The sequence below is a fragment of the Salmo salar genome, chromosome 11 (assembly GCF_965601325.2).
Source record: "Salmo salar chromosome 11, fSalSal1, whole genome shotgun sequence".
NCBI lineage: Eukaryota > Metazoa > Chordata > Actinopteri > Salmoniformes > Salmonidae > Salmo > Salmo salar.
In genome coordinates, this window is record NC_138301.1 from 16,763,202 (window position 1) to 16,787,530 (window position 24,329).

General features: G+C 43.9%; 2 protein-coding genes across 7 annotated transcripts in view; one reads left to right on the forward strand and one right to left on the reverse strand.

Moving 5' to 3' along the window:
- Positions 1 to 16,413, forward strand: part of LOC106562153 (amyloid-beta A4 precursor protein-binding family A member 2) — a 78,033-nt gene extending 61,620 nt beyond the window's left edge. For 2 of the 3 annotated variants that reach the window (XM_014126832.3, XM_014126835.3), the window contains 9 exons: positions 355 to 500; positions 3,808 to 3,843; positions 6,596 to 6,682; positions 8,640 to 8,825; positions 10,218 to 10,397; positions 10,768 to 10,980; positions 11,166 to 11,285; positions 12,205 to 12,345; positions 12,625 to 16,413. In XM_014126832.3, the coding sequence (XP_013982307.3) occupies positions 355 to 500; positions 3,808 to 3,843; positions 6,596 to 6,682; positions 8,640 to 8,825; positions 10,218 to 10,397; positions 10,768 to 10,980; positions 11,166 to 11,285; positions 12,205 to 12,345; positions 12,625 to 12,696 (1,181 nt within the window). In that variant the 3' untranslated portion in view covers positions 12,697 to 16,413. The remainder of the gene's footprint in view (positions 1 to 354; positions 501 to 3,807; positions 3,844 to 6,595; positions 6,683 to 8,639; positions 8,826 to 10,217; positions 10,398 to 10,767; positions 10,981 to 11,165; positions 11,286 to 12,204; positions 12,346 to 12,624) is intronic. The other variant, XM_014126836.3, reaches the window with a different exon arrangement.
- Positions 16,414 to 16,499: 86 nt separating this feature from the next.
- Positions 16,500 to 24,329, reverse strand: part of LOC106562152 (sorbitol dehydrogenase) — a 30,042-nt gene continuing 22,212 nt past the window's right edge. For 2 of the 4 annotated variants that reach the window (XM_082957756.1, XM_082957755.1), the window contains exons 2-9: positions 20,623 to 20,656; positions 20,342 to 20,506; positions 20,024 to 20,183; positions 19,787 to 19,905; positions 18,938 to 19,003; positions 18,560 to 18,738; positions 17,651 to 17,772; positions 16,500 to 17,224 (exon numbers count right to left, since the gene is read on the reverse strand). In XM_082957756.1, coding sequence (XP_082813882.1) covers positions 17,059 to 17,224; positions 17,651 to 17,772; positions 18,560 to 18,738; positions 18,938 to 19,003; positions 19,787 to 19,905; positions 20,024 to 20,183; positions 20,342 to 20,492 — 963 coding nt within the window. In that variant the 5' untranslated portion in view covers positions 20,493 to 20,506; positions 20,623 to 20,656 and the 3' untranslated portion in view covers positions 16,500 to 17,058. Of the gene's footprint in view, positions 17,225 to 17,650; positions 17,773 to 18,559; positions 18,739 to 18,937; positions 19,004 to 19,786; positions 19,906 to 20,023; positions 20,184 to 20,341; positions 20,507 to 20,622; positions 20,657 to 20,993; positions 21,350 to 24,329 lie in introns of those variants that run through there. The other 2 variants (XM_014126828.3, XM_014126827.3) reach the window with 2 other exon arrangements.

The following is a 24,329-nucleotide window of genomic DNA, read 5'->3' on the forward strand; positions in this document are numbered from 1 at the left end:
GTGCATTGTATCCCTCAGTGGTTGTCACAGAGTCTACATCTACATATCACACGGCCACATGAATCCCCTGGTGCCTCTCTCAGCTCTCAGCTCCCTGCCCACCCGTGGCCATTTTACTGCTCAAGCCTCCGCTGTGATTGTTTCTCTGCATAATACCCAACAGCTACAGAATTTCTGTGTTTGATTTATTCAAATTGTACATACAGAAGGCTACCAATACTCATACGTATGTGACATTTCAGATAGAACAACACAGAGATGTCTTTGTTTTGCAAGAGAAGTATGATCTAATAGCATTTTTCTCCTGCTCCTTCGTTTCTCTGTCCATCCATTCTCCCTGTCTCTCTCTGTCAGTTCCGGGTCCCTGTGAGCCAGAAGATCTTATTGATGGCATCATCTTTGCTGCTAACTACCTGGGCTCCACCCAGCTGCTCTCTGAGAGGAACCCGTCCAAGAACATCCGCATGATGCAGGCCCAGGAGGCTGTCAGCCGGGTCAAGGTACGGACAGACAGCAGACAGGTCTTCCATCGCACGCACGCACACACACGCACACGCATACATAGACACACACACGCACGCATACATACACACACACACACACACACCACACTGCACCACCCGTTTCAAATCCCGCAGACAGCTTCCCTTCCTTCGTTCCTTTTCATATGGATGTTGTTTTGATCTGGTATATTTTCACCGTGACTCTAAGAACCGTTTTGGAAGATTCAGAGTGCCTGATGTGTTTGTTTACACCCCAGGAGACAGTGTCCAATCTAGTAGGATTATTGCTACTGTACTGCAGGATGCAGTGGTACTGTGTAATCATGTTCTCCCCAGTGGGTTAGTTTACAGTCCTTTCGCTCTGATTTAATGATGCCCTGTAGAGGAAACAACACCTTAAGGTATTCATCAATATTATTTGATCTTTCTAGTTCTAGTATATCTTAAATAAACGTTATATTCAGGTTTCAGGCATATAGAAAGCCTGATTGAGACTTCAAAGCTTGTACAGAGTATTGACATAACCTCTGGAAACCTTTTTAATTAGTACTCTAAATGGAACCTCTTGCTGTAGATGGTCTGCAATCTGGCAGACAGAAATACAGTTTTATAAATGGACTTCAAATGTGAGTGCAAGGTGCTGGTCTTTTTAATTCAAGTGAGGTCCAGATTGGTCTATTAAATCCACAGGGACATCAACGCTGTTTATCTCCCCAGTCATAGCAGTCTGAGATTTGGCCAGAATTAGCAGTCCATTTGGGCTCCAGTTGGGCCAGATTGGGCTAAAGCATGTGTCACATGGTGTTGGTAATGAATTGCTGGCTCACAGAGGTTATGTTTCCCCTTCCATTTCAGTCCCATTTTCTACATGACTTCTCTGCTATGAATACTGATGGAGAGCAGCCAGAGAGAATGGCCATATTCAAAACAGACTCCGCCACTGTGCATTTCAATCACTTCACTACTGGTTGGCTCTCAACTAGCTCTGGAGTTATGATTGCTTTTGGCAGTCTAGCTTTTCAAAGGCCATTTATGCAAGGGCCATTTTCCCCTCAGTCTGATCACCGAATGATCACAAATATAGTATTTGCACGGTATGTTTTTGAGTGAGTTCATGTGTGCTGACAATGTATTGTTGAGACCATAGACAAGGAGATGCTGTACATGACTTTAGGAGCTATACCTATTGGATCAAAGAAAATACAGCCCAAGATGAAACACCAGATGTTCATGAGCTGTCCAGGCACCATACGTTTCCTCTCCCTCTCATGAAAACATGGGCTGGGCTGTAATCATGAATATTTTATAACCTAACTCAGTGGTCCACTGGCACTTCCCTGGGATCTACTTTTAGAAACATCCACCTGTGGCAAGGCCAGCCAGTCACTGCCGAGCAGAGATGGGAGTATATGTTAGCTCAGTGTGACACAGTGGCACACTCGCTTGTCCAGCAGCAGTCTGCTTCAGCAGGCACAAGACTGGGGCATGTGACCCTCCCATCTGAGACAGCTGGCAGCTTTCCTTTGGGAGAAGCTGGCATCTTTTGGAGGGATATTTGAGTTTTGATGGGCCCCTGCCTCCCTTCCGCTGCTGGGATCTGGCTCCATCCATCCCAGTGACAAAAAAAAATCCTTCCGTTCTCTCGCTACCATCGAAGGCCTTTGAAGATGATACCATGGCAACGCTTAACTGAGCGTTTTTTTTTTTTCTTCATTATTTTTATGTTGGCTGTTCAGCTGTGAAGGCCGCCATCGGAAAGCATGCCACTTGTTCTCTCCCCTCATCTGAGGAGGAACTACAGATGATGTGTCTCTCCACAGATGAATTGGCCATATGTCACTCTGGACGCAGGGGATCGGGCTCTGTTATGTGCTGGTAGCTACCAGTTCTTCACACACCAACCCCTGAACACTGGGACTGGGCAGGGTGCTCTGTGCTGCCTGCCTCCCTCAGTTTCATTTTCTGGTTCTCATAAACCCACAACCCACACACAGATTAATTACGCTGCTGTCCTCAATATTTAGTCCACTGCTACAGAGAACAAAAAAACAGAACATTGCAGGTAAATAGCATGCCGTCGTAGGTTTTATTTATACAGATCTTTTTTGGCATGCTCCCCTCATTTTGATGTAATATTTATGCAGCTTCATCGCCCACTCCTTTTTCTGCCTGCCTTGATTTGATGCAGTGGGTGTAGCTGGATGTAGCTGGAGGACTGCCTTGCATTAGGAGGGCTGAAGGTGGTGCAGTAAATGTGTAACAAACAACCCAGGTTCATCCCTGAAGGCCATTCTCTGCTCTGCTTCCCATACGAACACAAATAAACTGACTAGTTGCAGCACGCAAATATCCAACTTACTCGACCGTCTGAGAGGCAAGATCCTGCCCTCTGCTCTGTCTCCCAGCAAATGGTGAAGCGGTAGAGAGAGTGCTGACCCTTCCTCTGCTCCTGACTGGCTGGCTTGCAGATAGCTGTGGTACCAACTCTCTCAGGCAGCTGAACCAGTTTCAGCTCAGGGCTCACAAACAGAGGTCCTTTATGTGTCTGGACTTCACCACACCCTCCTTCTGGTCCTGTGCAGTAAGGTATTTTTGTGGGGCCCAGTGTTGGGATAGGGGATACCTAGTCCGTTGCACAGGTGTGAGATTAACTGAATCGGTATCTTAACTGAATCTGAATCAACTGAATTTACTGAATCGGTGTTTTCTGGTCAGCCACCCTACAGTAGGTTTCTCTATGTCGTTTTTAGACCATTTGAAAACCACTCAGTCACCAACTGTCAGTTTTGACATCCCATTTCTCAGGGGGATGATGACGGATGTCAATACAGGACTAAATCATTGTGCTGCCTTAAATTACATGTCAAGTCGCCTCAGGATGCTGGGCTCTGCTGTAATTCCTCACCATTTTCTGAAAGACATTACAGGATGACGAGGATGTCTTGCCTTGACTTCACATTTGAACCGGAAGCCCTTTGATAGAGTATTTGCATATGCTACACTCAAGTTCCCTTTTTACTTTGATATTAAGGTATGGTATCAACTCATTTTTGCATGTTTTTATGATTTGCTGTATTCAAAAGAAAAAGAGCAATTATGATCCTTTTAATTGCGTTTTAATTAGTTTCTGCAGAACACAGCTGTGCCATCGCTCCTCTCCCTCTCAGAGCAATGATACACCTGCTGTTTGGTTTAGTTATTGTCTCTTACTTTCTTTTACTTTCTTTACTTCCTGCTCTCTGTTTTTGCCGCTCCTCCCGTCCCGTGTCTGACGACCCTGTTCTGTCCCAACGTCTCCTCCCAGAGGGTTCAGAAGGCTGCCAAAATCAAGAAAAAGGCGGTGTGTAAAAACAATCTGATCTGATAACAGAGAGAAGGGCCACCTTGACTCCACCCTCACCCTCTGGCTCCCTGTTCCGTCTGTCTGTCTGGCTCCCTATTCCGTCTGTCTGTCTGGCTCCCTGTTCCGTCTGTCTGTCTGGCTCCCTGTTCCGTCTGTCTGTCTGGCTCCCTGTTCCGTCTGTCTGTCTGGCTCCCTGTTCCGTCTGTCTGTCTGGCTCCCTGTTCCGTCTGTCTGTCTGGCTCCCTGTTCCGTCTGTCTGTCTGGCTCCCTGTTCCGTCTGTCTGTCTGGCTCCCTGTTCCGTCTGTCTGTCTGGCTCCCTGTTCCGTCTGTCTGTCTGGCTCCCTGTTCCGTCTGTCTGTCTGGCTCCCTGTTCCGTCTGTCTGTCTGGCTCCCTGTTCCGTCTGTCTGTCTGGCTCCCTGTTCCGTCTGTCTGTCTGGCTCCCTGTTCCGTCTGTCTGTCTGGCTCCCTGTTCCGTCTGTCTGTCTGGCTCCCTGTTCCGTCTGTCTGTCTGGCTCCCTGTTCCGTCTGTCTGTCTGGCTCCCTGTTCCGTCTGTCTGTCTGGCTCCCTGTTCCGTCTGTCTGTCTGGCTCCCTGTTCCGTCTGTCTGTCTGGCTCCCTGTTCCGTCTGTCTGTCTGGCTCCCTGTTCCGTCTGTCTGTCTGGCTCCCTGTTCCGTCTGTCTGTCTGGCTCCCTGTTCCGTCTGTCTGTCTGGCTCCCTGTTCCGTCTGTCTGTCTGGCTCCCTGTTCCGTCTGTCTGTCTGGCTCCCTGTTCCGTCTGTCTGTCTGGCTCCCTGTTCCGTCTGTCCTGTCTGGCTCCCTGTTCCGTCTGTCCGTCTGGCTCCCTGTTCCGTCTGTCCGTCTGGCTCCCTGTTCCGTCTGGCTCCCTGTTCCGTCTGGCTCCCTGTTCCGTCTGTCCGTCTGGCTCCCTGTTCCGTCTGTCCGTCTGGCTCCCTGTTCCGTCTGTCCGTCTGGCTCCCTGTTCCGTCTGTCCGTCTGGCTCCCTGTTCCGTCTGGCCGTCTGGCTCCCTGTTCCGTCTGTCCGTCTGGCTCCCTGTTCCGTCTGTCCGTCTGGCTCCCTGTTCCGTCTGTCCGTCTGGCTCCCTGTTCCGTCTGTCCGTCTGGCTCCCTGTTCCGTCTGTCCGTCTGGCTCCCTGTTCCGTCTGGCTCCCTGTTCCGTCTGTCCGTCTGGCTCCCTGTTCCGTCTGTCCGTCTGGCTCCCTGTTCCGTCTGTCCGTCTGGCTCCCTGTTCCGTCTGGCTCCCTGTTCCGTCTGTCCGTCTGGCTCCCTGTTCCGTCTGTCCGTCTGGCTCCCTGTTCCGTCTGTCTGTCCTGTCTGTCTGTCTGTCTGTCTGTCTGTCTGTCTGTCTGTCTGTCCGTCTGGCTCCCTGTTCCGTCTGTCTGTCCTGTCTGTCTGTCTGTCTGTCTGTCTGTCTGTCTGTCTGTCTGTCTGTCTGTCTGTCTGTCTGTCTGTCTGTCTGTCTGTCTGTCTGTCTGTCTGTCTGTCTGTCTGTCTGTCTGTCTGTCTGTCTGTCTGTCTGTCTCACCCTGACACGCTCTGAGCCGTGGAGTGTGAGGAGGTGACTTGAGTTATGATGAGAATCTCCATATCCCATTCCATCTGATTACCCTGCATGCATCACTGAGAGTCTGGACTGTGTGAACTCCGGGAACATCACTGCAGCTTGTGCTCTGAAAATCAGAGCCAGCAAACATGAAATCCATTGATGATATTGATGATGCAAAGAAATATTCTAGCCTACACAGAATTACTACAAATTATAATTTAATCTATTAGACATATCATCAAATAAATTGCTTCATTATATATTGCATATTTTAAAAACATGTATATTATGCTGCTCATTATACACACATCAGTCCTTAGATAATTAACTTAAATCAAACGTGATTGAATTAACACGCAGTGCGTGGTGATTAGCGTGAATGCAAACCAAATGCCTGGGACCGGTATTCACACACATCCGGCAGCTTGTAATGGCTTAGCTAGCACTGCCATGTTGCACCTACTCTCATCTGTGCCAGCTCTCAACACACCAACATCATGTCAGACCTATTGATGTAAAGCCCCAGAGCTAACCGGGTCCCTCTGTGACTTTATGACCTGCCCTCACTCCTGCTGCCTCAAATCTGATCTGGATGCTGGCCCTGTCTGTCACAGAGATGGCTGTTTTTAATTCCACATGTATTCCATGCAGTCATGCATGCACAATCACATGACCATTTATCATGAAGATGAATATTATTAATCACCTAGTCCCAATTGTATAGATATAGTAGCCTTCAGAGACCCATTTTGTGTGGAACAATGTGAGCATGACCACCACTCAATAAACAACAACAACATCCTATGGCAATGCTACTAACCAGTCCTTTAGTCCATATCAATGTGTTACAATGTGTTATAATTCAGATTATGAAATGGAATATGAATGTACATTTTATGGCTGTTCTCTATGGGTGTAGCCATAGTCCAGCACTGACTAAACACCTACTGTAGGCTTGCCAGGAGTCCGCCGGGTCCCAACCTATAACATCATTACATGATTTATGAAATAGCTTTAAAACTGTTCTCAACAGGAGATTAAAGAGGGCAGCCTGTTAACCGTGGGCCCTTGGTGAGCTCTCCTCAGCCCCCGGCCAGGGGGCTTACAGAATGGCCACCCGGGCCGCTCTCTCCTGCCTCAGGGGGGACTCTGACACGCCTGTCTCTCTTTTGTCTCCGTCCAGAGCCCAGAGGGGGTCGCACAGACACTGACAGAGGTGGACCTCTTCATCTCCACCCAGAGGATCAAAGTGCTCAACGCAGACACACAGGTGAGTAGAGGTCCTGACTCCAGCCCTGACAGGACCAATCAAATGCAGTGGGGCCATAGCCACACAACTCCTCTCGGTGACCTTTGTGACAGATGTTGGCAGATCATTTATTTATTTCATATTTATTATCTGATCTCCCTCTGAGCGAGGATAAAAAATAAATGAACGTTGAAGCCAGAAAGCCTCTATGGACAGCTGTCAATAAAGTGGGGCGTAGCAGTAAGATGAAAGCTAGTTTTAAACACTTTGTATCCCAACCCACTTGACTCCAAACCCAATCCATCTGCAATATTAATTAGTCAGAAATCATCTCACCTCCAAATCCAAATTGTTTAGGACATACATGCTTGACACATGGCTTTGAACTGTCATGCAGTTATACATTAGGTAGAGTGTAGCACTTTACTCTTGATGTCATGCCTTAATGTCTTATGGGAAACAAGGTTGTCCAATGTGAGAGGGTCAGCCGCAGTGTTAACAGTGATGTCTCTGGTGTAGAGACTAGAGTGCCAGCTGACTGACTGTGAACAGAATGTGTGAACCCTGTCGTTGAGTTGCAGTCCGACTGAACAGAACAGCAGTGTGTGGGCTGGCTGCCTGGCACAGCCTACTGTAATGTGCTGCAATGCAGTGTCTCTCCATTCCACTCCCTGCCTGGCACAAGGCTACCTGCTTCCCGCAACCATCAAGATGGGAAAAGTCTGGATTTATGGGGGTTGGTTAGTTGGTGAGAGATTGAAGTCATAACTGCTCTTCCATAAATTGCAACACAATGGCATTTTCATGTGATTCTTCTTATTTACTATACCAATTCTACCACTTCCTAGATGGAATAATGTCATATTTCATACACACTAAGAACATTTGTGCCGCGAATGAAAATGTAAGAGCAATCCTATTGAATAATCTTTTTAAATAATCCCCAAATGTGCCTCGGATCAGCCCCTGCTGTCTGTGTGTACCAGAAGGGATGAGAACATTCGAGAACCCCAGGTTGATTAGAGGTGTGATTCCCACGCCTCGGTCTGCTACGGAGCATATGGGCTGAGGGGAAATGCATGGAGTTCTGCCACTCTGCTGAGGCTGCTCACCGTGACAAGGTGAAAGGCTGTAGGCGCAGCATGCACAGACAAATTGGATCATTAATTCTGCTGACGGACTAATGATGTTTCGCTGAAGAGCGTGCAGGACGGAGCTGAGTGTTCCCGCTCCCATGGCGCTACCAGACACTCGCGCGAAGATAAACACCTTGTCATACTTCGCCTGAAGCTGTGCAAAACACACTGTGTTTATTTTACTCGAAGCGTCAATTGTAATACAGTTGTTAGGTTCTAATTCTCAGAGTGAAACACTCAATGGACATTTATGAAAGCTTAACCAAGTTTATTCTGCCCAGAGGGTCACTACAGCTGCATTCAGAGGAAAAACATTTTCACACAAGCACTGATATTTAACCGTTCCTCATAGGCTGAGTCTCCTCCTACCCATCTGTACAAACATGGTTCTTAACTGCTAGGCAGGACACTAGTGATACGGGCCATAAACTTTAATTTCTCCCTTAAGCTGACCTGACCTCAACCCCCCCCTCCCCCCCCCCCCCCCCCCTCCATCACTGATCTATGGCTCTCTCCCCTTATCAATGCCTGCCACATGTAATCGCTTCCCTTCACTCAACACATTCCAAGCTTAGTTGCCCCCACTATATACCTTCCTCCTATAACCATTCACTTCTGGTGTAGACCCTCTAAACCTAACCACTCAATCACTGGCATGAATAAGTATATTTCATATTCTCAGAAGCCAACACAGTATATATTATAGTATTTTTATACTGTGTATTAGTACGCCTGTTACGGTGTGTTCAGTCATCATGATACCCTGTTTGTTATTCACATGTACCTGTCTACGAGGGAAGGTACTAGTTGTTCATTGTTCGTTGCTGTGGTTGCGTACACAGGAAACTATGATGGACAACGCCCTGCGCACCATCTCCTACATAGCTGACATTGGGAACATCGTGGTGCTGATGGCGAGGCGCCGCATGCCGCGCACAGCCTCCCAGGACTGCATCGAGACCACACCTGGAGCCCCAGAGGCCAAGAAACAGTACCGGATGATCTGCCACGTCTTTGAGTCTGAGGACGTAAGTGAATGTGTGTAGATGTCTGTGATCTGCCCCTTGAGGCTAATATCAAATGGTAGAATGGATCAGGACCAGGTGAAAGGTTAAGCACAGGATATGTTTCTAAATATAGAGGTAATGCTTTGTGACTGATTCAGAGATGAATCACAACAACACATTATGAACGACCCTCTGATATGTTTAGCTGGGAGGATCCACCTCTGATAGGCCAGTCTCTCTACCTATCTCCTCCCCTAGCCAGCGTGCGTCTGCCCCTGCATTGCAGTTGTCCCTCTTAATCTCCATTTCTCCATGTCTAATTAGCTGGTGTGTTATAAAGGACAGTCAGTCTGAGTGTTGACACATGAGTCATTTATCCTCAGCTCAGAAGGGACAATTATATATTTCAATGCCTCTCCCAACAGTGTCTTATTACTCTCTACCTATTACATGGTAGGACTGATCCTTGATCTACTGGTCTGGATAAGGGCAATGACTGGCTTTACTGTCCTCGTTCGTTATGGGCAAGATTGGCTGAGTTAGGGATAGGGGATTCCTACAACTCAAATAGCAGGTGGTTTATATTGCCCTGACATTTCAATCACTGGTTAACTGCCCCCCTGTCCCTCGGCCAGTGGAGATGCGTTGCCAGTGTGTGATATGCTGTCTGTCACAATAATACTGCCAATTTACACCCACACCACAGTCCATGATGTGCTTCATGTGTCTATCAAAGCCCAGCATGCAGTTGGATGTAAGTTTGTTAACAGGGCAACCACAGCTTGCTTCCTTTGAAAATATATTATTCCCTAAAACTGCCTGAGCGAAGGTAGGTGGTAAATATAGGGAAATTGGATGGGATCGACACATCCCTAATATCATATGATATGCAATTAGATTACTTTCCTTTTCTTCTCCTCTTTAGATCAGCTTTTCAATCAATACCTTTGCCATTTTATACAGAAAATGACTCAGTCATTGTGCTTCATGATGCTCACCACTTTAGCTTGCGAACATGTTTTGATCCATTTATATGGTTTAATTAAATGATGCCAGGACAGAAGCTAATTGTCAGTAATGAAGACATGGCAAATAGGTTTTGACATTTAAATTCAATGTTTATTGGACCTCATATAGTACTTGGCAACAGTGAAGCAATTCCTTATGTGCTTTGATTCATACCACATAAATGAATATTGATCCCCCAGTTGCTCTGTGATGTGATTCTCCCCATTGCTGTCACTGTGACAGTGTATTGGCAGTGTATTGCTTCTGCCAAATGCATAGCTGGTTTTATTCATAGAAATATAATTACTAGAAGGGAAAAACCCTCTCAGACCACAGAAATTTGACTCTTAACACTCATGGGTAAATTCTATTTTCATCTATCCTCTCTTCTCATTGGCTCGCCAGGCCCAGCTCATAGCCCAGTCAATTGGGCAGTCATTTAGCGTGGCTTACCAGGAGTTCCTGAGGGCCAACGGCATCAACCCAGAGGACCTGAGTCAGAAGGAGTACAGTGACATCATCAACACGCAGGAGATGTACAACGATGACCTCATCCACTTCTCAAACTCTGAGAACTGCAAAGAGGTTTGGCTCTCATTTAACTGTATGAGGTAACTGTATAATGGTGCCTCAGATGCACTGTACAATCCACTTCTCTGAGGACTTTTGGATGCTCAGTCAGTGACCTCTTGCTTAGGATGAAAGAATCTCTGATGAGCAGTGAGGCAGTGTAGTTCTGTGGAAGTACTGCACATGGACTTAGCCACCAGAGTCATATACCCATCTGGCCCTCCTTCTTCCGCACGCTGTTTTGGTTCTTCCGCTACACCGTCATATTTCTCCCTGGTTTATTAGTCTCCTGCCCACAATCGCTTTGACTAGAGGCACTCATCAGTCTCTCTCTCTCTCTCTCTCTCTCGCTCTCTCTCTCTCTCACTATTGGCTGGCTCCACAGCTGCAGCTGGAGAAGCATAAGGGAGAGATCTTGGGCGTGGTCATAGTGGAGTCTGGCTGGGGCTCCATCCTGCCCACGGTCATCCTGGCCAACATGATGAACGGTGGGCCGGCCGCCCGCTCCGGGAAGCTCAGCATCGGAGACCAGATCATGTCCATCAACAACACCAGCCTGGTGGGGCTGCCGCTCGCCACCTGTCAGGGAATCATCAAGGTACATGGACAGAGTTCTAGGAAGAGCCATTAGTGGTTATTATGTTGACATTACATTCATTGTGGAAGACTACAATGAATTCTGTAATTTGATCATAATTCTAATGTAGTATAATCCACTGACTAAACCCAGTGGAGGTTGCAGGATGCCCTCTGCTCTGTCTGACCACTGTGTTTGTCCATCAGGGCCTGAAGAACCAGGTGCAGGTGAAGCTGAACATTGTAAGCTGTCCCCCTGTCACCACCGTGCTCATCAAGAGACCAGACCTCAAGTACCAGCTGGGCTTCAGCGTCCAGAATGGGATTGTAAGTACGATCAGATCAGGCACCACCGCTTAGCCCTGTAGGTTGAATAACACAGGCTGAGATAACAGTCTGTGATTGGTTGGTTGAAAAATACTTTTGGTGAGATTCTGGACTTTATCAATGTCTTTGTCCAACGAAACTTCAGTTCCCTCAGGAGGATTTCAGCTGACATAAACTGAATAGGAGAAGACAGCCCCGTAAATTATTAAAAACTTTTTTTGTTTTCTCCTTTCAGCTGGTACAGTCATATCTCTAAAGAAACCAATTCTGAGGAAAATAATATTGTATCAAACGATATGACAAGCTGTTAGCCTGTAGGTCTGTGCGTATGTGATTTGCATCATGAGCGTTACATGCTTTGATGAAAAAAAATCATGCTGCGCACACACATATATTTTAGTGTGTTCCTCATACCACTTTATTCAAGTCTCCGCTGTATTCAAGTTATCCTCTGTGGCACATTGCTTCTATGACACAAATTGTCAACTCCTTAGAGCAATATTTATATAGTCTGACAATATCCCTTTAAAATCCTATAAAAAGAAAAATCCAGATGTAATTACTGTTTTATCTCTCGTGGCTATCATTGCACCGAGGCTGAAGCTAGGAGCTTTATTGCCTTAGGTTATCAGCTCGGTGTGAACTGCCATTTTCCTTGCTACTGCATACAGATTAACCTTACAATGTCATTCACAGAGCTCAAATCTCACCCCGGCCTCTCCCTATCAGGATCACACGACCAAATCCATGAACTATCCTTGACATTTTAGCAATACAACTGTTTCAGTAGATTGAATGGGTACATCGTTGCATCATTGCTTTATTCCCCTATAGAATTACCCCTGTCTTGTTGCCAATGGGGGTGAGTGACTGCCATGAAGGATAATATTCACCTTCTGTTTGTCATCTTCACCCACAGATCTGCAGCCTGATGCGTGGGGGTATTGCTGAGCGGGGGGGTGTCCGGGTTGGCCACCGCATTATTGAGATCAATGGCCAAAGCGTGGTGGCTACAGCACATGAGAAGATTGTCCAAGCCCTCTCAAACTCTGTGGGCGAGGTGAGGTTCAGTTCAGATACACAGATAGAGTTCATAAAGGAGCTCAGAGGACACCACTGTCAAATAGTATGAGAATTCACAAAACTAGATTACTGGCCAAGGCAGGTACCTCTTGGAAAGAGGAATGAGGATAATATGCATTCATCAATACAATCATTAGGCTGTACGTGTGTGCCTCTAAGCTTGATTATTTTCAATAAAGATATTGACAGATAAAACAACAAGCGATAGATGCAAGTGCCTAGCTAAATGTTCGTTTTCTGTCTTTTCCTAAACCAGATTCACATGAAGACAATGCCAGCGGCCATGTTCAGACTCTTAACAGGACAGGAGACTCCTATGTATATATAAACCAAGGACAGATCCCATTGTCCTCCACAGAGGAGCTGTAAGCAGCGGTTGTTTACAGTCCAGTTGGAGAGCTCTGGGTGGACAAGACTAGCAGACTAATGAGTGTCTGAGGATGGCAAGTGAGCCAGAGTGATTACCTTTCTTACTTTTGTGTCGATGACTTGTCCTTTTCTGAGCTAACATTCATCCAACTGATACTCCTGATGTTTTGCTGATGTTAATACTAAAGAGGGTCATCTGGGAAGAAGGTGTTTACGTTATTTATTTGTGTTTGTGTTTTTTGGATGCATCACAATGTATTTTTTATATTAACAATGTAATATTGTACCTGCATATTGTTTCATTTACTTTTCTTTGTTTTTCATTTTCATGTAAATACATATTTTGCTAATGTGTCTAAAGTAATGGGGAAGGGTCATGGTTGCTTTGTAAATATTTATAGACTTTTCCTGCTGGTTTGATAAAGGACGGTTTGCTAAAGGACGATTGAAATCCTGTTGTCAATATAGTTTAGATGGACAATGAAAGGGTATTTGGGAGTGACTTGGGTAATATAATTTTGTTTATATACAGTACCAGTCAAAAGTTTGAACACACCTACTCATACAAGGGTTTTTCTTTATTTTTACTATTTTCTAAATTGTAGAATAACAGTGAAGACATCAAAACTATGAAATAACACATATGGAATCATGTCGTAACCAAAAAAGTGTTAAACAAATCAAAATACATTTTATATTTTATATTCTTCAAAGTAGCCACCCTTTGCCTTGATGACAGCTTTGCACACTTTTGGCATTCTCTCAACCAGCTTCACCCGGAATGCTTTTCCAACCGTCTTGAAGGAGTTCCCACATATGCTGAGCACTTGTTGGCTGCTTTTCTTTCACATTTTTGCTAAGAGTATTATTATATTATTGATTGATTGACTATGCTTTTCCTTCACTCTGCGGTCCAACTCATCACAAACCATCTCAATTAGGTTGAGGTCGGTTGATTGTGGAGGCCAGGTCATCTGATACAGCACTCCATCACTCTCCTTCTTGGTCAAATAGCCATTACACAGCCTGGAGGTGTGTTGGGTCATTGTCTTGTTGAAAAACAAATAATAGTCCCATTAAGCGCAAACCAGATGGGATGGTGTATCGCTGCAGAATGCTGTGGTAGCCATGCTGGTTAAGTGTGCCTTGGATTCTAAATAAATCACAGACCGTGTTACCAGTAAAGCACTCCCACACCATCACACCTCCTCCTCCATGCTTCACAGTGGGAGCCACACATGCGGAGATCATCCGTTCACCTACTCTGCGTCTCACAAAGACACAGTGGTTGGAACCAAAATCTCACATTTGTACACATCAGACCAAAGGACAGATTTCCACGGGTCTAATGTCCATTGCTCGTGTTTCTTGTCCCAAGCTAGTTTCTTATTATTATTATTGGTGTCCTTTAGTAGTGGTTTCTTTGCAGCAATTCGACCAGGAAGGCCTGATTCAGAGTCTCCTCTGAACAATTGATGTTGAGATGTGTCTGTTACTTGAACTCTGTGAAGCATTTATTTGGGCTGCAATTTCTGAGGCTGGTAACTCTAATAAACTTATCCTTTGCAGCAGAGGTAACTCTGGGTCTTCCTTTCCTGTGGCGGTCCTCATGAGAGCCAGTTTCATCATATCGCTTGAGGGTTTTTGTGACTGCAAATTTTCTTGAAATTTTCCGTATTGACTGATCTTCATGTCTTAAAGTAATGATGGACTGCCGTTTGTCTTTGTTTATTTGAGCTGTTCTTGCCATAATATAGACTTGGTCTTTTACCAAATAGGGCTATCTTCTGTATACCACCCCTGCCATGTCCCAACACTACTGATTGGCTCAAACTCATTAAGGAAAGAAATTCCACAAATTAACAAGGCACACCTGTTAATTGAAATGCATTCCAGGTGACTACCTCATGAAGCTGGTTGAGATAATGCCAAGAGTGTGCAAAGCTGTCAAGGTAAAGGGTGGCTACTTTGAAGAATCTCAAATGTTTAACACTTTTTTTGGTTACTACATGATTCCATATGTGTTATTTCATAATTTTGATGTCTTCACTATTATTTCTAAACCCAGCAAAAAAATAAATGTCACTTTTTCAGGACCCTCTCTTTCAAAAATAATTTGTAAAAATCCAAATAACTTCACAGATCTTCATTGTAAAGGGTTGAAGCACTGTTTCCCATGCTTGTTCAATGAACCATAAACAATTAATGAACATTCGCCTGTGGAACGGTCATTAAGACAGTAACAGCTTACAGACGGTAGGCAATTAAGGTCACAGTTATGAAAACTTAGGAGACAATAATGAGGCCTTTCTACTGACTCTGAAAAACACCAAAAGAATGATGCCCAGGGTCCCTGTTCATCTGCGTGAACGTGCCTTAGGCATGCTGCAAGGAGGCATGAGGACTGCAGATGTGGCCAGGGCAATAAATTGCAATGTCCGTACTGTGAGACGCCTAAGACAGCGCTACAGGGAGACAGGACGGACAGCTGATTGTCCTCACAGTGGCAGACCACGTTCTGTTCCCTGCAAGACAGGAATGTCAGTGTTCTGCCATGGCCAGCGAAGAGCGCGGATCTCAATCCCATTGAGCACGTCTGGGACCTGTTGGATCGGAGGGTGAGGGCTAGGGCCATTCCCCCCCCCAGAAATGTCCGGGAACTTGCAGGTGCCTTGGTGGAAGAGTGGGGTAACATCTCACAGCAAGAACTGGCAAATCTGGTGCAGTCCATGAGGAGATGCACTGCAGTACTTAATGCAGCTGGTGGCCACACCAGATACTGACTGTTACTTTTGATTTTGACCCCCCCCCCATTGTTCAGGGACACATTATTCAATTTCTGTTAGTCACATGTCTATGGAACTTGTTCAGTTTGTCTCAGTGCTTGAATCTTATGTTCATACAAATATTCACACATGTTAAGTTTGCTGAAAATAAACAGTTGATAGTGAGAGGATGTTTCTTTTTTGCTGAGATTACAATGTAGAAAATAGTAAAAATAAAGAAATACCCTTGAATGAGTAGGTGTGTCCAAACATTTGACTGGTACTGTATATCAAGCCAATGCTAGCAGCAGAGGTTGTATGTTTCAAAACGCCATATCCCTTCAGATTTTAACTTTTTCATTTTACAGAAATTCAATCTGGTCATGAGGTAAATGTTAGACTAGTGTGCAAGTGTTTTTTTAACTTTCATATGTCAACACAATGTTTTGGACAGCACTGTCTCTCACACATTTTAATAACAGTTCAAAACTATAAGCAATGTATGAAACTCGAAAGGCTAGTTTCTATGTGTGCCATGTTCATCTTATGTGTTTCACCCCAACAGAAACTCAGTTGAGTCGATTGTGAATGTATTGTGTTGTAAGAACTGTGTCCATTGCCATAAGCAGTATTAGAATGTCTGTACATAAAGAACTTTGTCTAGGATTGTGCTCATAAGCGTCATGGTTAGCCACTGCAAATATCCCTCCTTCTGCTGTGTCGGGCTTCAGCCTTGAGAGATGAACAATGAATCCCACTGTGACTGAGGAAGCCTTACGACTGAGTAATGCTTTTAACATGCATTGTACTAAAAATTACATTTGAAAAATTTACATTTATCTGTGTGCATGCCTCATGATAGTATCAAATCATCATGTCAAGATAACAATAAAATCTCAAATAAACCCCAATTTCTGTTTGGCTGGCTCATTGGAATATATTTGTTTTACTATGAATTGTCATTAGGTTTTATCAGTCAACAGTTTCACATAAACCATTTACATTTTTTAAATATTTATTGTATGGACAGGAGATTGATTCTCTATTACAGTATGTGCAACACACTGGACTTGAAATACAGTGTGTGAATTAGTCTCTACCTCCTCCTGGTGGCAGCAGCTAGGTACTGACTAGAGGACTAGACAAAAAAACAGCTAAAATATTTCAATACTTTCTGGTTTATAACAAGATTCAAAGGCTGTATTTAATAGTTTTGCTTCATCTTATACAAATATGGTAATCAAGTAATTACAGTCAAAAGCAACTTGAAATCACATGATGAAAGAAAGCTGCTGTGAGCACAACTTTTTGCCAAATCATATACTAAGTTTCATAGTGTCTCCAAATATCACATTTCAAGAGTGAAAATGTCTGTTTGGGCAACAGGTAACCTGATTAAGATGTAAGCCTGAACATAATCAGACATTGAAATCCAAACATTGAAAGTGTACAATAACATGGGGCAACATAGACAAATAACAGAAAAATCAACTGTTAGATCTACAGCGCTGTGGTTGTCTATACTGACTCTCTTGATCCTGGTGTTCCCAGTCCTCTCAGGGGTTCTGGTCAGTCTTGTCACACTTGAGCATGATCTTGACCCCTTGTCCCTGGCGTGTGGTCTCGAAGGCCTGCACAGCCTGCTCTAGGGGGAACCGGTGAGTGACCAGGGGAGCCACGTTCACCTTCTTAGAGGCCAGCATCGCTATAGCCATTGGCCAGCTAGAATAAGAAGACAAAAACACATTAACAGTTGAGTTACAAGACAACTGATAAACACAACTTGCTGTAATTGTTGGAACATTAGGGACCATATTTCTGAAGACCTCTCATTGTTGGGAAGGGCCTGTAAGTAAGCATTTCACTGTTAGTCTGGGGCGGCAGGTAGCCTTGTGGTTAGATCATTGGGCCAGTAACCGAAAGGTTGCTAGATCGAATCCCAAGGCAGTTAACCCACTGTTCCTAGACCGTCATTGAAAATAAGAATTTGTTCTTAACTGACTTGCCTGATTATGAAACAATTAAAATTTGATTTGAAGACCTACGTCCTGAGCTGGCTTCAGGGCTCTGTTGTGTGAGATGAATGGCAGTGTAAAAGACAACTTATTTTCTGTACCTAGTTAACGTGAGAGAAGGAGGTTCACTTACGTGTTGCAGTAGCGGAAGACCCCTCTGATGTCCACCTCTCTGAGAGCAGCATTAAGCAGTGGGATAGTGGTCATCGCTGCACCCAACCCCACTAGAACCACCACTCCTCCAGGACGTGTAGCCTGGCAGCAAGCATATATATACACAGTACCAGTCAAAAGTTTGGACACACCTACCCATTCAAGGCTTTTCTTTATTTTGACTATTTTCTACATTGTAGAATACTAGTGAATACATCAAAACTATGAAATAACACACATGGAATCATGTAGTAAGCAAAAAAGTGTTAAACAAATCAAAATATATTTTATATTTGAGATTCTTCAAAGTAGCCAGCCTTTGCCTTGATGACAGTTTTGCACTCTTGGCATTCTCTCAACCAGCTTCATGAGATAGTCACCTGGAATGCATTTCAATTAACATGTGTTCTTTGTTAAAAGTTCATTTGGGGAATATCTTTCCTTCTTAATGCGTTTCTCACCACTCCCCCATATGCAATGTCTTGAAATATGCAGACAGACGGATTAAAAGTGTTTACATTCTAATACTTCTGACAGCCAACTGTCTCCGCCCATAACCTTAGGACTTTCTAGCGTTCCCAGAAAGCATTAATCATTTTTATTGAGTCATTATTAGTTTTACACTTAAGACATGATTCTGTTGCTGTGCTGTAGAATGTGAATTTTCTCTCTTGTATAATAAATTCTATAGATTAGTTCATACTGGATTAAGTGTACATTTTCATTAACTGTAATTTCTTTAGTTATGCTCCAACATTCCCTCCATCTCGTACCAACATCAGTTCTTTGTCCGGTTGCAATAGTTTTGTTTTTTTGTAAGAGAAAACGGCAACATTTCACAGTACAGTATTTCCATGGGCTCTAATATCACTCTTGTGGCTGTACTTACATAAATGGCAGTCTGGACACTGCTCTCCACACCGGTGCACTCAATGGTGATATGAGGCTGTGCTCCCAGCAGTCCTTCAACTCTCTTAGCCAGCTCCTCAGGCCCATCCTCTCTCTTCACAGTCAGAGGGAAGTCTGCTCCCAGCTCCTTGGCCATGACCAGGCGATCTGCTGACAGGTCTGAAACAGGAAAGACAAAAATAGTACTGTGGCAGTCCCTACTATACTGGGCCAGCACACAGTATTACTAATGTACCCACATGTGTACCTTTTCACTTCAAAGCCCGTTCAAAAGAAGGAAGTCCCTGGTTGACCATTTAGATATGAGAGAAACAAAACAGATCCCATAAAGAGTGTAGTATTACACCCTGTGCCTTACCAGTTATGACCACCTGTGAGGCACCCATAGCCTTGGCCACCAGCAGACAGACCAGCCCAATTGGTCCTGTGATAGGGAAAAGAGAACTGCTTAGTTTGAATGTGCACATGTTAATTGGAAGTTTGGACACTGCTCTCCACGCCGATGCACTCGATGGGGATACGAGGCTGTGCTAGTAACCTTACAGGATATTTTTCAACTTAGCTGGTCAATGTGAAACTGTGTGCATGAGGGCTAGAAGTGATGACATGAGGGGTCGGTATAGGAAATAGTACGTAAGCCTTGTCTGAGCCAGAAGGGCCCATAGGGCAGGAGCCTATCGCCTGATTCAGTAGCTTGAGGCAACTTGACGTAAAAGTACACTCCCTGGACAGGGCACTAGTCTATCGCCAGGTCTATATCGAAAATACATCTATCATTAACTAAAAAGCAAGAGCTGATCGTTATTTACATGTGTTAATTGTTTATAAAGCACGCTCGGTTACCAGCAGAGTGGATTTGTTAAATATCAAGTCTGTTACTACAGGTGTTTAAGTTCACTGGGTTTCCCCACCGTTATTATGCTGTGTCAGCATGATTCTCACTTCTGTAACTAAACCACATTCTTAAAATTTCCCGAACTTGCATGGGCATGTTAGTGGAATGTAGTAACCGCCATACTTCTTATTGGCTGTATGTTCTGCAAAGTTACATAGATTTTTATTTCATTTTATCATGTCTTGTAGTAGTTGAATGACTGGACATAAAACCTGAATAGCTGCAACTGCTAAATTGTGTCACACTTCATGGGTCCAAGCTGCAGTAACAGTAAATAACAGTAACAATTAATGACAGCTGAGCTTTACCTACCTGACCCACAGATCAGTACACTGCTGCCCAGGGTCACTCCAGCTCTGCGGCAGGCGTGAATACCCACAGACAGCGGCTCAATCAGAGCCCCTTCCTCATATGTCACATTGTCAGGCAGCCTGTTCATACACAGAAACAGAGAGAACTTAAGCCATGTAGGTTTGTCACGTTACCCCCAATGTTCTACAATGGCAGTATGTTGACAGTTATCTGTCCTTGTAGAAATAATGAACTCACTTGTAACAGAAGTTTGCGCTGTGTTTGTAAAATCTGCACAAATTCCCATCATCAGGGGGTGTGGCACAGAAGAAGATGGTGGGGGAAAGATTGTAGTGTCCTGATTTGAAGAACTCATCTATCTCGCGAGGGACACCTGGCTCTACAGCGACTCTATCCCCTAATTATCCAACACATATGAATAATTGACACAGCCAATCCAAAGTTGCATTATATTTTCTTTTTTTTTTTTTACTGGTGAACTTTAACCTGCATTAAAAGCAAAACAACATTGAATCAAATGAGTACTTCCTTCTCACATGCTTGCACAGTTCTTACCTTCTTTGAGGTTCTTCACTGCTGAGCCCACCTTCACCACCCGACCAGAGGCCTCATGCCCCAGCACCATGGGCTTTTTTACCACATAGTCACCTATGCGTCCATTTTGCCAGAAGTGCACATCCGACCCACAGATCCCAACTGAATGCATCTGAAGCAACACCTCTGAATAAAGGAAAGACAAGCAATTGCGCCACAGGATACACAAACTGTACACAATTAAAAATCAAATGGAGAAATATATTGTACAAGCTGTCTGGATAATACATTGTTTCTTATACCATTTGGACCTGGTTCAGGGATGGGTCGTTGTTCCTGTAAGAAATCAATCGTCACAATTAGTCTGACCATTCGGATAATCAATCGTAATTATTTCTCCATTCGCGTCCCGCAACCAGCCATTTAAATGACAATTTATATTAAAACATTTTACTTTTAATGTTTGATTACATTTATGTTAAAAGGTAAGTCAAAATTGTTAATATTATATATGGTAATTTAAATGGCTAGTTCTGGGACGAAGCTATGCCATGAGCAGATGAGCTAACTAACGTTGGTTAGCAACTTTGTGATATTGACCGAAAGCTGCAGTTTTCATTAAATCTCGATCTGCTTATATCATAATGACAAAGTTTAGAGACTACTTTATTACCAGTCTGAGGTCGCCCTGGGAATGCAACACCACGGAGAGATTTTCTTTTTCCATGTTGTATTTACTCAAAGACAACTACAGTGTGAATAAAATCAAAAACCTTGTAAAATACTTGTTCGGTCTGTGCAGGGCTCAAAGTTTACCTTCCTGCTGCTTGGTGGGCAGTCGACAAAACGAAACATGTGATTGGAGTACCGTTAGAGAGAACCTTCCATTATAGCAAAGAAGAGAGGGTCGAATTGATCTATTCTTAAAATTATACGAGAAGTGTATTGCTATTTGTATTAATCTAATGTTTGTTATTTTAATGATTTATACGTTAATGGTGTAAGGCTATGAAATGCTACAATATTGATGTTGTTCCAGTCTCACCTGCTGCGTCGCATTTGAGCTAACCCAGAGCGCTCTGATTAGTCACATGATTGCAGTGCGTGGTAAATAAACCAATCACAGGTCTTGTTCCCGGGGCGGGAATGAGGTTGAAGACACACAGGAAATGTTTCTATGGAGACAAATATATATATATATATATATATATATATATATATATATATATATATATATATATATATATATATATATATATATATATATATATATATATATATATATATATATATATCACTCAAAAAAAATAAAGGGAACACTTAAACAACACATCCTAGATCTGAATGAAAGAAATAATCTTATTAAATACTTTTTTCTTTACATAGTTGAATGTGCTGACAACAAAATCACACAAAAATAATCAATGGAAATCCAATTTATCAACCCATTGTTAAAGTTGCGACAGTTCGTTTCTGGTATCAGAACAAAATAGTCAGCACATAGTAACTTATGATTTATTTGTACTTTAATTAATGCAAACACGTGTGTGGTAAATGGGTGGTTCGTATATATACGGTCTCGCTGTTTTACCTCACAGGGCAAAACAGAGAAGAGAGCGACACATCCTATTGTTCTCTCTTTTATACTCTGACAGAGATAGTTCCTGCTCAATGCTGGCCTGTCAGAGGGAGGAGGAGCGTGGTTTAAACTTGCTCCTCCGATCGTCGGCGTGCAGGCTGGTCCCAGCGTCGTGACGCACTTCCTGTTGCCGGTTGTAGTTCTTCTGGTCTTCAGCAGTTGATTTATCCATAGTTTATATACTTAACATTGTAGCATAGCTTCCACCGTATATTATATAAGTTATGCATACAAATAGCCAGTTCAACCCTAACACCATGGAGGTCTGGATTTGGAGTCACACTCAAAATTAAAGTGGAAAATCACACTACAGGCTGATCCAACTGCGATGTAATGTCCTTCAAACAAGTCAAAATTAGGCTCAGTAGTGTGTGTGGCCTCCACGTGCCTGTATGACCTCCCTACAACGCCTGGGCATGCTCCTGATGAGGTGGCGGATGGTCTCCTGAGGGATCTCCTCCCAGACCTGGACTAAAGCATCCGCCAACTCCTGGACAGTCTGTGGTGCAACGTGGCGTTGGTGGATGGAGCGAGACATGATGTCCCAGATGTGCTCAATTGGATTCAGGTCTGGGGAATGGGCGGGCCAGTCCATAGCATCAATGCCTTCCTCTTGCAGGAACTGCTGACACACTCCAGCCACATGAGGTCTAGCATTGTCTTGCATTAGGAGGAACCCAGGGCCAACTGCACCAGCATATGGTCTCACAAGGGGTCTGAGGATCTCATCTCTGTACCTAATGGCAGTCAGGCTACCTCTGGCGAGCACATGGAGGGCTGTGCGGCCCCCCCAAAGAAATGCCCCCCCACACCATGACTGACCCACCGCCAAACCGGTCATGCTGGAGGATGTTGCAGGCAGCAGAACGTTCTCCACGGCGTCTCCAGACTCTGTCACGTCTGTCACATGTGCTCAGTGTGAACCTGCTTTCATCTGTGAAGAGCACAGGGCACCAGTGGCGAATTTGCCAATCTTGGTGTTATCTGGCAAATGCCAAACGTCCTGCACGGTGTTGGGCTGTAAGCACAACCCCCACCTGTGGACGTCGGGCCCTCATACCACCCTCATGGAGTCTGTTTCTGACCATTTGAGCAGACACATGCACATTTGTGGCCTGCTGGAGGTCATTTTGCAGGGCTCTGGCAGTGCTCCTCCTGCTCTTCTTTGCACAAAGGCGGAGGTAGCGGTCCTGCTGCTGGGTTGTTGCCCTCCTACGGCCTCCTCCACGTCTCCTGATGTACGGGCTTGTCTTCTGGTAGCGCCTCCATGCTCTGGACACTACGCTGACAGACACAGCAAACCTTCTTGCCACAGCTCGCATTGATGTGCCATCCTGGATGAGCTGCACTACCTGAGCCACTTGTGTGGGTTGTAGACTCCGTCTCATGCTACCGCTAGAGTGAAAGCACCGCCAGCATTCAAAAGTGACCAAAACATCAGCCAGGAAGCATAGGAACTGAGAAGTGGTCTGTGGTCCCCACCTGCAGAACCACTCCTTTATTGGAGGTGTCTTGCTAATTGCCTATAATTTCCACCTGTTGTCTATTCCATTTGCACAACAGCATGTGAAATTTATTGCCAATCACACTTCTGTGAGTGTTGCTTCCTAAGTGGACAGTTTGATTTCACAGAAGTGTGATTGACTTGGAGTTACATTGTGTTGTTTGAGTGTTCCCTTTATTTTTTTGAGCAGTATATATATATATATATATATTTTTTTTATATATATATATATATTTTTATTTTATTTATTTATATATATTTATTTTAATTATTATTATTATTATTTTATTTTTTAAAGTAACATGCAAAACATAAACATAACAGCCAGCGGGATTCCACAAAGAAATTAGATTTTTTTTTTTTTTTTTAACTAATCCACATTATATGAATTCAAATACAGACTTTTTTGACATTTTGTTTTGTATACGTTTTAATGACTCTTTTCCAAATCAGATAAACAAATTAAGAAAAGGGGATTTTTCTTCATAAATTTTGATTTGTGTATGAAGATTTTTCCTTAATACAATAAAGAGATTTATGACATACTCACGTTCAATTGTGGAATCAGTGTAGTAAAATAATATGTCAAACTTAGAAATTTCAATGGTTGTATGCAATTTGAGGCCAAGATATAGTTTTACATCAGTCCAGAACACTTCACTATATAAACAATGACTGAATAAGTGTTCAATAGATTCAGTTTCTAGTTCACAAAAACTGCATTCACTGGTAACATCAGGTATATATTTAGAAATCAATCTATTACACGGATAGAATCTATGGATAATCTTAAAGGAGATCTTTACTTTATTGGTCACCATAAATTTGTGTGGAGTGAGCCAAGCACGGCGCCAGTTTACATCAAA